Source organism: Podarcis bocagei (assembly GCF_964188305.1).
Source record: "Podarcis bocagei genome assembly, chromosome: 10".
Taxonomy (NCBI): Eukaryota; Metazoa; Chordata; class Lepidosauria; order Squamata; family Lacertidae; genus Podarcis; species Podarcis bocagei.
Window position 1 is genome coordinate 27,623,291 of NC_138135.1, and position 14,559 is coordinate 27,637,849.

At 43.2% G+C, this 14,559-nt stretch overlaps 1 protein-coding gene across 10 annotated transcripts in view; it reads left to right on the forward strand.

The window, feature by feature from the left end:
* CHST11 (carbohydrate sulfotransferase 11) overlaps positions 1-14,559 on the forward strand; it is a 235,158-nt gene that overhangs the window by 99,609 nt on the left and 120,990 nt on the right. For 8 of the 10 annotated variants that reach the window (XM_081211315.1, XM_081211323.1, XM_081211324.1 and 5 more), the window contains one exon: positions 14,060-14,145. In XM_081211315.1, the coding sequence (XP_081067441.1) occupies positions 14,060-14,145 (86 nt within the window). Of the gene's footprint in view, positions 1-7,029; positions 7,119-12,955; positions 12,975-14,059; positions 14,146-14,559 lie in introns of those variants that run through there. The other 2 variants (XM_081211325.1, XM_081211317.1) reach the window with 2 other exon arrangements.

Sequence of the window (14,559 nt, forward strand, 5' to 3'; positions counted from 1 at the left end):
GACACTTGTGGTGACTGTGCTGCCATTCCAGAGCCAGCCAGGTGACAGTAAGAGTTTGTTAGAAGGTTGTGGTTTACTCTATAACCCCTGATCCTATTTATCTATCACATTCATATCTCATTGTTTCTCCAAGGAGCTCTGTGTGGTGTACATGGTTATCCCCCTTCCTTATTTAATCCCCACTGCAACACTTTGAGGTAGGTTAGGCTGAGAGGCAGTGACTGGCCCAAGGTCACCCGGTGAACTTTATGGTTGACTGCGGAATTGTACCCTGGTCTCCCAGGTCCTAGTCCGGCACTCTAACAGCTACATTACGCTGGCAGCTTTTGCCCTAACAAATGCAGCTATTACTAGTAGGGTATGTTTGCTTTTGCTTGTATCGGAAGTGAAGGTGCTGTTGAATCACAGGTGTGCTGGTGCTCTGGAGACACAGAGCTATGCTTTCACTCCAGAATTGGGGTGGGAATGCCAACCTCCATCACCTCTTACCTTGGTCATGCTGGGTGCTGCTGATGGGAGGTGCAGTCCAATGACATCTGGAGGACCACAGGTCCCCCCACCCCTCCTTCTAAAACTCAAAGGGAGTAAAGTATGTCGCCAGGGAGACTTGAGATTGTGGGTGTAAGCACCAGACTTGTGAATAGTTCCTGTTTTCTATAGAGAACCAGGATGGCATAGCAATTCATTTTAATCTGTTTTTAATATGGAATTTTAAGTCATCGTAAGAAGAGTTTGGATTTGATATCCCGCTTTATCACTACCCGAAGGAGTCTCAAAGCGGCTAACATTCCCCTTTCCCTTCCTCCCCCACAAGAAACACTCTGTGAGGTGAGTGGGGCTGAGAGACTTCAGAGAAGTGTGACTAGCCCAAGGTCACCCAGCAGATGCATGTGGAGGAGTGGAGACGCGAACCCAGTTCACCAGATTATGAGTCCACCGCTCTTAACCACTACACCACACTGGCGTAACCCACCTTTGGGCCTTAGGGTGAAGGGCAGATAGGAAAACTCACTACTACTACTTGAAAATGTGATAAGTCACTCTTGCTGTGCTTGTGCCCCCCCATTCCATGATTGGGGCTCCGGACACCTGCCACAAAGTCCTGCCCCGATGAGACAACTTCCTCTGTGGTGCAGAGCATGTCCTCTGCTGCCTCAGAGCTATGGCCCACTTCCATATTTTTGCTGTTCGTTGCATGCAGATAGCTTTGTGAATGTAGCCCAGACCCAATTTCATTTTCATGTATTTTGAGGTTAAATGTATAGCAGAGCCTAGACATAGCTTTCGTAGGCCTTTGATATACAGCGGTACCCCGGGTTACATATGCTTCAGGTTACAGACTCTGCGAACCCAGAAATAGTGTTTCAGGTTAAGAACTTTACTTCAGGATGAGAACAGAAATCGTGCCCCAGCGGCGCGGCAGCAGCAGGAGGCCCCATTAGCTAAAGTGGTGCTTCAGGTTAAGAACGGACCTCCGGAACGAATTAAGTACTTAACCTGAGGTACCACTGTACAGTTAAAATGCAAGCGATGTGCCACCTGTAATTACTATTAGGGTGATGGGAATGGTCTATGTGTTTTCTACATGCACCTCTCTGATGCTTAAGTTTGAACGTTAGGCAAGTTAATATGGTAGCTATATACCTTTGCGCCTCTCTCTCTCTCTCTCTCTCTCTCTCTCTCTCTCTCTCTCTCTCTCTCTCTGTATGTGTGTTTAAGGGGAGGGGCAATCTGGATCTGCTTCCTAGCCTATGCAGTGGGGTTAAATATTTTTCAGCTGTTTTGGTCCTCATCCACATTAGAAGGGCCCTGAGCCTGAAATTTGCTTTGAATGGGGAGAACTATTGACTATGGGTGTGCCCCCCGCCACCCAATGAGGACTGCAGGCGTTTGGTTCCAATCTTGATCAGAAGCACAGTGGGGCTGGAAGGGTAAATCTCCCCCATGTCCTTCTTCTTTTGCTTCTATCTTACACTGGCAATTTCTGTTTTTTTAAAGAACTAGAACTGTGGTAAAACCTTGCATTTAAAGGCAAAGATACATTAGGTTTGTCTCATCTACTTTTGCCTGTGATTTTTCAGCTCCAGTCATTTAACAAAAATGGAGCAAGTAAGAATAATCGCTGGTCTTTGGTAGCTAAGTTTCATTTTTAAAATCCATTTCAATTTAGTTGAATTCTTCATCAGTTTCCCCATGCTTCTTTCTGCTAAGATTCATATTAAACCATACTCCAATAATTTTGCTAATCTAGATAAGCTTCTTTTTTATATATTTTAGTATCCACTGCTTTTACTGTAATTGCATAGGCTATTAAAATTTTTTTGGAGGTGGTTGAATTGAATGCATTCTTTTCCTTTTTATGCAACTAATTTCACACATAAAGCAGCCTATTTTCATTACAGGGTCATTTAAAAATTACCCTCTGTGAGCCTGTAGGCTCAGAGCTTTATTATATTTAATCAGACTAGTCAAGTCAGCTTGTGGTTGATTAATTGATGAGCACATAATATTAATTGGTGCTTGATTTGTTTTTAACAGGGTCTAAGTTTGAAGGCTCACTACTTTTTGTGGTGGACAACACAGACTCATCTTAAAATCATGACTATATAGAACTGCATCTCTGTAATTTGTTTTTTATTCTGAATATGTTCCATGTTATTGTTTGTATGGTTATGTGTTAGCTTGTCCACATGTTTATGATAAATCAATAAAAAAAGTTGTTTATTTTATATGGTGTTGTAACAAGGTTTCTCATAATGGGGTGGGAAACAGTAGGGCACCCCACATAAACAAAATAAATCTGAAACAGTTCTGTATGGGACAGTATGAAATTTGATCCAAAAGCCCAGAATGTTTCAGTGTGAATCTTCTTCCATGGTAATTAGGAGTTAGGGATTTACTTTTATTCAGAAATTTCCTACTAAAGGTAATTTTTTTGGAAAGGAGGTTCTTTATTTTCTTTAAAAAACTCTCTCTCTATCTATCTCTGCCTCCTCTCTTTAAATTTGACAACGCACACACATACACACACATCTATAGACCTGTTCATGATTGACATGGTAAAGGTGATCACTGAGTGCTTTTTTCACATGGAGAAATGGTCATTTGAAAGGACACATCCTGAAGCTGAGGCTCCAATACTTTGGCCAACCTCATGAGAAGCGCACACTCTCTGGAAAAGACCCTGATGTTGGGAAAGATGGAGGGCACAAGGAGAAGGGGACGACAGAGGACGAGATGGTTGGATGGTGTTCTCAAAGCTATGAAGCGGAGTTTGACCAAACTGCGGGAGGCAGTGGAAGACAGGAGTGCCTGGTGTGCTCTGGTCCATGGGGTCACGAAGAGTCGGACACGACTAAACAACAACAACAACAACAACAACAACAACAACAACAACACCACACTGGAGTCTGATCTGAAAACAAAAGCCTCCTGGATGTCTGGCAACTCCCAGACCACAACAGGCAGCTTTTGTGTTTTCACAAGTTTTCATTGTGAAGACAACCTTAAAAACCCCCACAAACAAACAGCAAATACCTGTTGCTTGCAGTCTAGCAGTAAAATGGCAAATAACACTCCACGAAGGGAAGCAAGCTGCTTCCAGTTCCAATGGTGTGCCCTGTCAAAGAACCTATGAAATACTAACTTTGGAATATTCATTTCCCCACAACCCCCCAAATCATAGATGCATGATTACATGTCAAAGGGTTGTACAGTTTCATTGCTATTGAATTGCATCTCCCAAACCACTAGTGTTTTTGTAGAGCATTTCTAAACTCAGGTCACACGGTAGCAAAATCGAGATTAGTTCTCAAGTACAGCAGGCAGTGAAATAGCTACACTGAGCAGGTAATCTCTAGGGCACGGTATGATGCACCAGACCCTGATTACAAGTGGTAGGGAGAGCAGAGCCTGTACCTGTTTGTGCTGGAGGCGAGGAGCTCAGATGCATCCCCTTTGCATGCAAGTAACAATCAGAGTCTGTTCACATGCTGTTGACAAATGCAAAGTTGAATTTATTCATTCTGAAAAGAGGAGCCTGAATGCAGCTTTCCTTGCCTCATGCAAGTGCTTGGCTGCCAATGCTTCCTCTGAAGGCTGAGAGTAGTTTGAAGCGACCATATAGTCCTTTTGCATGCAAAGGATGTGCTTTCTATCCCTTCCCCAGGCCAAACAGGAAGTGCTACCCTGCTCTGCCATGCTGCCCATCCCATCACCTCCGCTTCACTGCCTGCCTTTGCCATCACTAGCACCACACCACATACTGGCAGAGAAGCCGTGCTGGCATTGGTGCCGATTTCTGGCAGTATCTCACATTATTTTGGCAAGATCTCACTGGAAATCTGTGATGATGCCTACACCGTTTCTCTGGCACTGTCTCTGGGGGCGGGGGCAGCTCAGGGGCTTCTGCTGCCTGAGGTGGCTGCTTTGCCACACCTAAGAGGTGGGCCAGGCCTGCCCTGCCGATTCCAGTTTTTAATTCCTGAGAACGCCTGACACTGTGCTGCTTTAATTTTGTGCTAGTAAAACTCTGTCAGGAGTGACTTGCAGTTTGATTCAGGCTGCGTATCTGTCTGGGATCCTGAAATGTTGTGATCCAGGATGCAGCTGCTGCAGCGGCAGCAAGTGACCTTTTCACATTCTAACCACACTTCTGGATTGATGCCTTTTAAATTATAGGTCACCAAAGCAGCTATTCTGTTTAAAGCCCTCCTTCCCTTCTCTTTTTGAGCAAGCTCCATGATAGAGCAGGCAGGCAGGCCACAAACTGATTTATTTTGTAAGGATGATTACAGCAAAGACCTGGTTTTCCACCAAATTTCAGAGGCTGAGATGGGATCCTTAAAAAGCAAATGGTCTTATTCTGGACTTATTCTGATATTAAAACACTATCTACACAGTTCTCCACTATAGCTGGTGTGGTGTGGAGGTTTGAGTGTTGGGCTAGGACAGGGATCAGCAACCTTTTTTCAGCCGTGGCCTGGTCAACCGTCCCTCAGACCATGTGGTGGGCCGGACTATATTTTTTGGGGGGAAATGAACTACCGTATTTTTTGCTCTCTAACACGCACCCGACCATAACACGCACGTAGTTTTTAGAGGAGGAAAATCCGTAGGCATGCCACCCGTAGGCATTCCCTCCATAACACACACAGACATTTCCCCTTACTTTCTAGGAGGAAAAAAGTGAGTGTTATGGTGCAAAAAATACGGTAATAAATAACCCAGAGATGCATTTTAAAAAATGTATTTTTATTAAAGATTTTCTTAGTTTACCCAAGTATGTGCAATGTCTTTCCCCCCCTCCAAGTAACATTTTTTACGGATCAGTTTCATTTGCTGAGAAATTAGGAAGAAGAAGGGGAAAGGGGGTGGGAAGATGGGTGGGGTGGGGTGGGGATGTTTCTATTATACTTAGTATATGTGGGGTTTTGTGTCAGCATCGCTTGTGCAGGTTCCCAGAGATGCATTTCAAATAAAAGGACACATTCTACTCATGTAAAAACACACTGATTCCTGGACCGTCCATGGGCCGGATTGAGAAGGCGATTGGGCCGCATCCGGCCCACGGGCCTTAGGTTGCCTATCCCTGGGCTAGGACCTGGGAGACCAGGGTTCATAAGCCTTACTTGGTCAGGACGCCTTTCAGCCTAACCTACCTCACAGGCTTGTTGTGGGGATTAAATGAGGGGGGGAAGCTTAGGTCAGTCATTCTCTCTCTCTCTCTCTCCTCTCTCTGCCTGATCTTCCTTTCAGGGCTCTTGTTAGGATAAAATTGGGAGAGGTAGGGAGAACCAGCTCTTGGTGTGATAAAATGCATTACAAAAATAACCTGGAGCTTTCTGATCAGCACACACAGCAAAGAGAAATTTCAGTTTTAGTGCACCATCCATAGAATCCTAGAATATTAAGAGATGGAAAGGACCTTAGGGTCCCTTCAGGGCTCTCGCTCCATACAGGAATCTTCAGTGACAGCATCCTGGACAGCTGCCCATTCAGCCTCCACTTAAATATCTCCTCAAGCACTTCCCGTGTTCTAGGGTTCCTCATACCACATATCCTAACAGCTCCCTGGAGGGAAAGCTTAGCTTCAGAGGTGGTGACTTGCCCACGGCTACTCCTGTAAAATAAAAATAAAATAAATCTTCATACAAACCTCCCCACTACTTCTGAGTACTGAAATACCCAGATAATAATTCAGAAAGAAACCCACCTTCAAAGTTATGACTTCTGTACTTTCTTATATTTTTGTGGTTCCCTCTGGCTAAGAAATAACTTGGTACTGGTAAGAAGCAATATGGAACGAGCCTGAAGTGAATGGTGGGGAGAGAGAATGCTCTCTGCGCATTGTACCAACCAATATACAGTACCAGCAATGGATTTTTAAAGGTAACTTTAGCATACATAGCAGATACAGTTTCTGTTTCTTGAGTCCTAAGAACCAGAAGAGACCAATTATTCAATCCCACTTCCTTTCTTTTTTCATTTAAGGCAATGGAGTAAATAGTGTGCACATACACATATATTTTTTTTAGGTACAAGGACATGCTAGAAATTTGAACGGGCATCTCAAAGAAGATTGTATGCTCTTTATCACAGTAGATGTGAGCCCAACAAGAGATATCACCTGTAGAAAAAATGTAATGAAAACACACTTCAGATTTCGATCTTCCTATCTTGTTCTTGACTTGAAATGAAAACAAACTACAATCTGCTAGACAGATATTTAGTAATAAATTCCTAGCATGCTTAGTTTCCAGACAGAGGATAAATAGGAAGACTGAAGTCTTAGACTACATGTAACAAACCCCAAAGTCTGGCGAGTCCCAGAATAATAGCGCTTAATGAATCATAGGGGGAAATGAAGTTGCTTTGTGGAAGAAAGCTGTGTGTCAGAGCTGGTGGTTTGTTTTGAGGCAAGCAGGCAGTCAAGCAGGGAGGAAAGGGAGGGGGAATTCAGTCCGTGTCTGAGAGATGGATTGTTCAAACTGACGATCTGGGCTGCAGGCAGCAAGTAGAATCCCATTGGCCCCTTGGGTCACATGATCTCTGCTGAAATGGCAGCTGCAGTACTGTCCTCTGGCCATCTGCAGTGGTGGCGCCGCAGCACACAGCTGGTGAGTGTCAAATGTGGCTTTAAAAAGGGATTGTTGCTTGTGGCTACAGTGATTTGCCTCAGATGAATAGGTTTTACAGGTTTTTTATTGTTTCGAAAGCCTGTGAAAAGTGTTTCAGCAGAGGGAACATTGAGGTAAAAGAAATGGCATGTGGACACAATGGTAAGCAAAAGGAACTATATCCAGCTTATATCCAGTTCTCTTAAACCTATTAAACTACTGTCATTAGATTTCAGATCCAATACCTACTGCGTGTTACTTGCATTGAAATCACTGCTAAGAGAAGCATTGACTTGAATGGCTTAAATTTTTTATTACCATTTACAGTCCCGTCCCCCCAATTGATTGTGATTCAGTCCTATTCTTTCCATATTCTTAATGCTATACTGCAGGATGTATGCCATCTCCCAAACAAGATGTAAATGGGTATCTTCAGCACAGATACAATCAGCAACTGACATGTATATGAGTTTTAAGCAACCAGATATTAGGATGCTTTGTCACTTTGTTTTGCATCTGTGTAATGAAAAATTAAATATTAACATATCCTTAGAAAAGTAAGATGAGATGCAGTTAATTTAAGCTAATTCCCAATATTTGTTTATGTTTATGATACAAACAAGGAGTAATTATGACAGCATAAACAATGTAAATAAAGCATTACCAAGGAGATTAAAAAGCCAGTAGCTAGCGGATGCTGCTATTCACATAAAGATTTGGGAAATGTGAACATGTGCTATGCTTCAATGGAAATACCGATGGGGAGTTTGAGACTCTGGCATTCTAAAGGTCAAACTGTTGTTTCTGCACCCATGTTGGTAGAAACCACAATCTACGCTGGGATTTTTTCATGGTATTCTCCTGTTGTCCAGTCTGCTGAAAGGCTATTGATGAACTCATCACTTAAATGTACCTATCCCTTTGAAATTTCACATGATGGAAAGCAGATTTGTCCTTTTGCTGTTCTTCAGAGCTCTATATTTCACTAAGTCAGGGATGGGGAACCTGTGGCCTTCCAGGTGCTGTTGGACTCCAACTCCCATCAGTCCCAGCCAGCATTCTCAGTGAGATTATGGGAACTGGAGTCCAACAACATTTGGAAGGCCACAGGTTCCCCATCCCTATTCGAGGCCCTTGGTTTTCAAATGTGACTTTGTTTGGCGAAGATGTAGATCAAGTTTCTTTCTCCTTTAGTTGCTTGTTGGCCCCAGATAGCACACTTCCCATTCACATTGAATGGAAGGAAGTGCTCTTGGGGAAGGCTTAGGAGTGTGGCACATGAAAGGTAGTTGTGGCTGGCAAGAGCTGTGGGGAGGGGGAGGGGGAGCAAAGTAAAGCATAGGCTTTCAGCTCGCCCAACACAGCTGGGCATTGTGGCTGTGCAATTTTTGGCTCAGTTGATGTCATTGAGGGTTGGACACAGATTTCAGGTTCAAGGAAGGAATATCAATGTACTGAAATCCTCATAAGCATCACATTGAAAGTAAATCTGTCTAACAGAATGGGTCATGTATTGTAGGTTTAGGTTTAATTTCATATCATTTCTTAGGGGTACAATAAAAGAGCAAGACTTTATGACTCATTTCAAACTTCACAACAAACTACATGCCGTCCATAATTGTAACCCAAACATCTACTGGAGTTTCCAAATGTACAGTTGGCTAAACAGTGTTTAGATGTGCTTTTCTGCTTCTGTTCTCTTAGTATTCAGCTTAATAACTTTACTCCCATCTCTGAGGTGCAGAGTGATGGACAAAATTAACAGTTTTGTCAGCTTGGAAATCAAAACCATCCCACAAACCATGGCTTGCAAACCTGCTTTAAAACATGATTTCGAATTCTAGTTTGCTGGCCAATCACTGTAGCTAACCTTCCTTACCCATAATGTACCAACTGAGCCTATGTACTGAGCATGGGGACCTTGTGGCATTCAAGAGGTTGTTGGACTTCAAATCCCATCTGCCCCAACCATCATAGACAAGAAGAAGAAGAAGAAGAAGAAGAAGAAGAAGAAGAAGAAGAAGAAGAAGGGGGGTTTGGATTTGATATCATAGAATCATAGAATCATAGAGTTGGAAGAGACCACAAGGGCCATCGAGTCCAACCCCCTGCCAAGCAGGAAACACCATCAGAGCACTCCTGACATATGGTTGTCAAGCCTCTGCTTAAAGACCTCCAAATAAGGAGACTCCACCACACTCCTTGGCAGCAAATTCCACTGTCGAACAGCTCTTACTGTCAGGAAGTTCTTCCTAATGTTTAGGTGGAATCTTCTTTCTTGTAGTTTGGATCCATTGCTCCGTGTCTGCTTCTCTGGAGCAGCAGAAAACAACCTTTCTCCCTCCTCTATATGACATCCTTTTATATATTTGAACATGGCTATCATATCACCCCTTAACCTCCTCTTCTCCAGGCTAAACATGCCCAGCTCCCTTAGCCGTTCCTCATAAGGCATCGTTTCCAGGCCTTTGACCATTTTGGTTGCCCTCCTCTGGACACGTTCCAGTTTGTCAGTGTCCTTCTTGATCTGTGGTGCCCAGAACTGGACACAGTACTCCAGGTGAGGTCCGCCTTTCACTCCCTTTTAAGGAGTCTCAAAGCGGCTAACATTCTCCTTTCCCTTCCTCCCCCACAACAAACACTCTGTGAGGTGAGTGGGGCTGAGAGACTTCAAAGAAGTGTGACTAGCCCCCCAAGGTCACCCAGCAGCTGCATGTGGAGGAGCGGAGACGTGAACCCGGTTCCCCAGATTACGAGACTACCGCTCTTAACCACTACACCACACTGGCTCTCTAATCAGGAATGGTGGGAGCTGCAGTTCAGCAACATCTGGCAGGCCACAGGTTCCCTCATCTCTTCAATATATTTTTAAAGCTAGAGAGCAAATTCTAGTCTTGACTTAGCCAAGCCGCCAAAGACTTGATCTCTTGCATGCAAGGTGTGCTTGGAACTTATACTATAGTTATAGTTCAGCTTTATTAAAAGTTTTCATTGAAAATGTTTGAAGAAAACCACAGGTAGATCAGACTACCAAGCACTACAAGGGCAAATCAGCCTTGCCCTTTAGTGAGCTGGTGTGTCAATATAACACCACAGGGTGTTATCTTATCTTATCTTATCTTGAGCAGATGAAAAGGACAAGAAGCTCTTTTAGAAACTGCTTTGCCATTGGCACAGGTGCATTTGTCAGCCAAATAAACAACTGTTCAACAGTATACTGTGCTATATAGCATTCACAAACTAGCCTTGCATAAAAAACTTGCTGTTGCTAAGAAGCACATTTCTTGGCATCTCTAAGCATCTGTCCTTGCCTAATGTGCAAACAGCTCTAGCCCTATTCAGGACTGCTGATTTAACACACGATCCGGGAGTGAGGATGAGCTTGGCCCTCCCCCAGTTGCCATCCCCATCGTTATCCACAAGTTGGGGAGAGCAAATCCCCTATAAGAAAGGTTATTACATTTTGATCTTCCTAGTTTACAGCAAAGGCAAGTAAGAGGCAATATGAGTGCATGGAATTATGCACGTTATGCAGAAAGTGGAGAAAATTCCCCTTCCCCCACATAATACAAAACTTGGGAACATCTATTCCTTTATTTGAAGCCCAGCCTCAAAACGTGTAAGCTCCCTGTTACTACATTCTTGTGATGTTGCCAAGAGTGACGCTCGAGCTCTGCTTATTTCTTGCCTTGGTTTATGAGAGACAGTTCAGGCATAATACCGAACGATGGTTTGGTGTTTTGTGAACAAGTGGAGAAGCCATAGACTCATGTGCTCCATTCATCTGGTCCTGAGTGGAGGCACATCATAGTTTGCTGCTTAATCGGAGCAGGCGAAGTATGGTTTGTGTCTGCTCTGCAAGCCAGGATAGGAAACCATTTTCATTGCTCCATCTGAACTGGCCAACTCTAGCGTGGAATGGCTGTGCACAAGAGAATGAAAGTTTTTGTGAAACTGCCTCCTGGCTCACCTTTTCTTTTGCTTTGGCTTGTTTATTGCTCATTGACCCCCATGCTGATGGGCTTAATGGCAATGATGACATGGGGTTATGCTGAAGCCCAGTGCTCCATGCGCTCACCCTGGAGCCTGATGGTAGGGGAAGCATAATTGCTGTCTCCTCTATTTGTCCTGCTGACACAAAACATTCCCCATCCAGCTTTGCAGCAGGCAGAAAGTGTGGTGCTGTCAGGGAAGGCATTTAAACTCAGCCCTGTCTTAAGCTCCAAATTAACACTTGTGTAGGAGCTCAAGTCTGGCATAGCCTGAAGATGTTATGCAATGTTTTCTTGAGGAAAACTTTCTTCTTCTTCTTCTTCTTCTTCTTCTTCTTCTTCTTCTTCTTCTTCTTCTTCTTCTTCTTCCTCCTCCTCCTCCTCCTCCTCCTCCTCCTCCTCCTCCTCCTCCTCCAAATACCTGTATCTGTGCATGCAGAAGATCAATTGGTATCCTACATGTGTTTAACATTCAATATTTTAAGCAATTGCTCTATTGAGCTGTTTGACTAAAAATCCTCAGAAGTTAATTAAAATTGCAGCCCACGGTAATCTCCAGTACTTTAAATGGTGAAGGAAAATCAAATCATTTAGTGTGTTTGTTTACTAGAACTATTCAAGATTACCTCCAAGACTGTGGAGTTTCTCATTGCTTTGAGGGGAAAGCAGCAGGTCCCTTCAGTAGATAATTACCTTTTTAATGTTTCAATTTAGATTAGGAGAGAAAGAGAGACATTTATTTTTCTTTCAAGACAAAAAAAGATGTATGTTCTGTTTCGCTTCTGCAGAGATGTTTTGCAGTTTTCTTACAGATTTTAATATGATAAGCATTAGATAGGACACAATTTGTTTAAGTAATTGCTTCTGCAGCCGGCGCTAACCTTTAAAGCCCTTTAAAGGTCAGGATCTGAATGTCTCAAGGACCGTCTTCTCCTGCTACGTGAGCCTGCCCTGTTATTATGTTCACCATCAAGGCTTTAAAGCAGTAGCAGTTGGAAGTGTGGCGTTTCTCACCTCCTTCCAAACACTGAGTGTTGTTGCCTGTTTCTGAGAGGGGAGGCCTATGGAGCACAGCAGAGAGTGGGCGTGACGGCAGAGTCGATCCAACTATCCTGCACCCACGGATGTCTTACGATGACCATCTGGGGTGGAAACAGTTGAGGGTGTGGTGCTTGTTTCTCAATATTGCTGAGACAGTTGGCCTGCTTCTCATCCCTCCCAGTGCTGCAGCCTGATGGAATATTTACTTTTAGGTAAACAATTGGGAACAATTTGCAAGTGTTCTTTAGAAGATACAGTGGTGCCTCGCAAGACGAAATTAATTCGTTCCGTGAGTTTTGTCGTCTTGCGATTTTTTTCGTCTTGCGAAGCACGGTGTCGGGAAAGTTTTGGAAAAGCTTCAGAAATCACCAAAGTCTTTAAAAACCTCAAAAAAGGCTACCACACCGCGTTCTATGAGTTGCTCCTTGAAGTCAAGTCGCAACTGTATTAACGGTGTTAAGAAAAAGGAAACAAACTTGCAAGACGTTTCCGTCTTGCGAAGCAAGCCCATAGGGAAAATCGTCTTGCGAAGCAGCTCAAAAAACCAAAAACCCTTTCGTCTAGCAAGTTTTTTGTCTTGCGAGGCATTCGTCTTGCGAGGTACCACTGTATAAGAAGCTAAAGATGGTAAAACTACGCTAAAAGCCCTATAAAAACAAAGAAAGAAATGCACCAGCTCAGCTCTTGTTGTGTTGCGTAGGTCCTTTGGTTTTGATTCACGGTGCCGTGTCTCTGGGACTTTTTAAAGGCTAGGAGTGATGACGTCATCTTCCAGAGCACCAGAGTGATTGATGGATTCTCCTTGCTCTGGCAAGTGAATGAGGTGATAAGAAGGTGTTTGCAGTTTCCACTTGCTTGTGACAAGTTAGCCTAGATAAAAATGTCTGAGAATGAGAAAAATAATCGAATAGAAGCTGGTTACTGTTTTCCTACTTCACACTAGCAGTTTCGCTGGTAACACTTCCTTGTAAGATGGTCGGCATTTAAAAGCTGAAACTTGCGTTTCAAGTGACTGAAGATTCTTGGGTAAAGTTCAGTGTGTTTTACAAATTGAATCTATTCTATAAGAATCACTTATGTGACAGTCAGCTGATCCCAATACCTATGCAATTATGTTGTTCATTGTTTCTCTTTGGGAAAGATGTATATATCAACACGAAGCCTGCTTTAAAAAACAAAAAACTATTGGCAGTGTATTAAATATATTATAATTATTTTACTTTGTTCTGATTTATTACCTCCTTTTCACCCCAAGGTCCCCAGGTGTGTTACAATTTAAAATATAACATTAAAGCAGTTTCTTTAAAAAATTACAACCACAAGTATAGGGTTCTAAAAGTATGTATTCCACTTGTCAAAGGCCAGGGTAGGAGGTGAGCCCTTCAGTGATGAAAGCTGGATAGTGAAGATGTCAGGCACATCTCTGTAGGGCGGGAGTTCCACAATTTAGGGTGCCACAGAGAAAGCCCTCTTCCTTGCCACCTGTGCCAAATCTTCTGAGAGTGGTGAGACTACCAAAAGCTGGTCTTAGGACCCGCTGCGGTCTGTAGGAAAAGAGGTGATCTTTCAGATTTGGAGGAGCAAAGTTGTCTAGGACTTTAGCACTGTGAATGGAACTGCAACCAATGCCGTTGTTTTAAAATGGGGGGTTATAAACGGAACCCTATCCAGTAATCTGCCTGCTGCATTTTGGAACAAGAAGGTGTTTTAATCAAATTATAATAATGCTATGTTTAGTTAGCTGAACCCTACCCACCCCATCAGACCAACTCTTATGGTTCATTCTTTCATTACCATTTTTTAAGAAATCCAGCCTCATTTCTGAAATGTGTTAATTGTTTTAATTTATGCTTTAAGAATCATTTAATATTTGAGAAACCTGACTAATTTTCCTTTATTTCCTGCCAGTAATACGTAGGAATCCATTTGGAATGGACATCTGCTGCCGGAAGGGGTCGAGGAGCCCACTGCAGGAACTGTACAATCCAACCCAGGTAAGCGTCCTAGTCCTGTAGTTTCAGTTCTTCACACATCCCACACACGCTGTTCCGTTATTTTCCTGATGAATAGTCTTGCTTCCTGGTGGAGTGCATTAAGGCGGCAGAGAAGCTGCGCACTTTCCTCGCAAAGTTATTTCGCTTATCTGAGATCTCTAGTGAATTCTCATCTCCTGTGGATAGGGAAATAGAGAAGAGACAACGCATAGGCGCACACACTGTGGAACACCTTAAGACTTTTAATGTTGCTTTTCTTTCCCCCTTTCCAGATATTGTTTGGAAGCAATTGCAGGTAGCCAAAATGTTGCAGATATGTGTGGCCCAAAGAAATACTAATAATAATCCTGGAGACTTGCAGCCTCTTAAAAAGCTCTAGCCTTTCACCCATTCATCCTATGCTGGCTAATTACT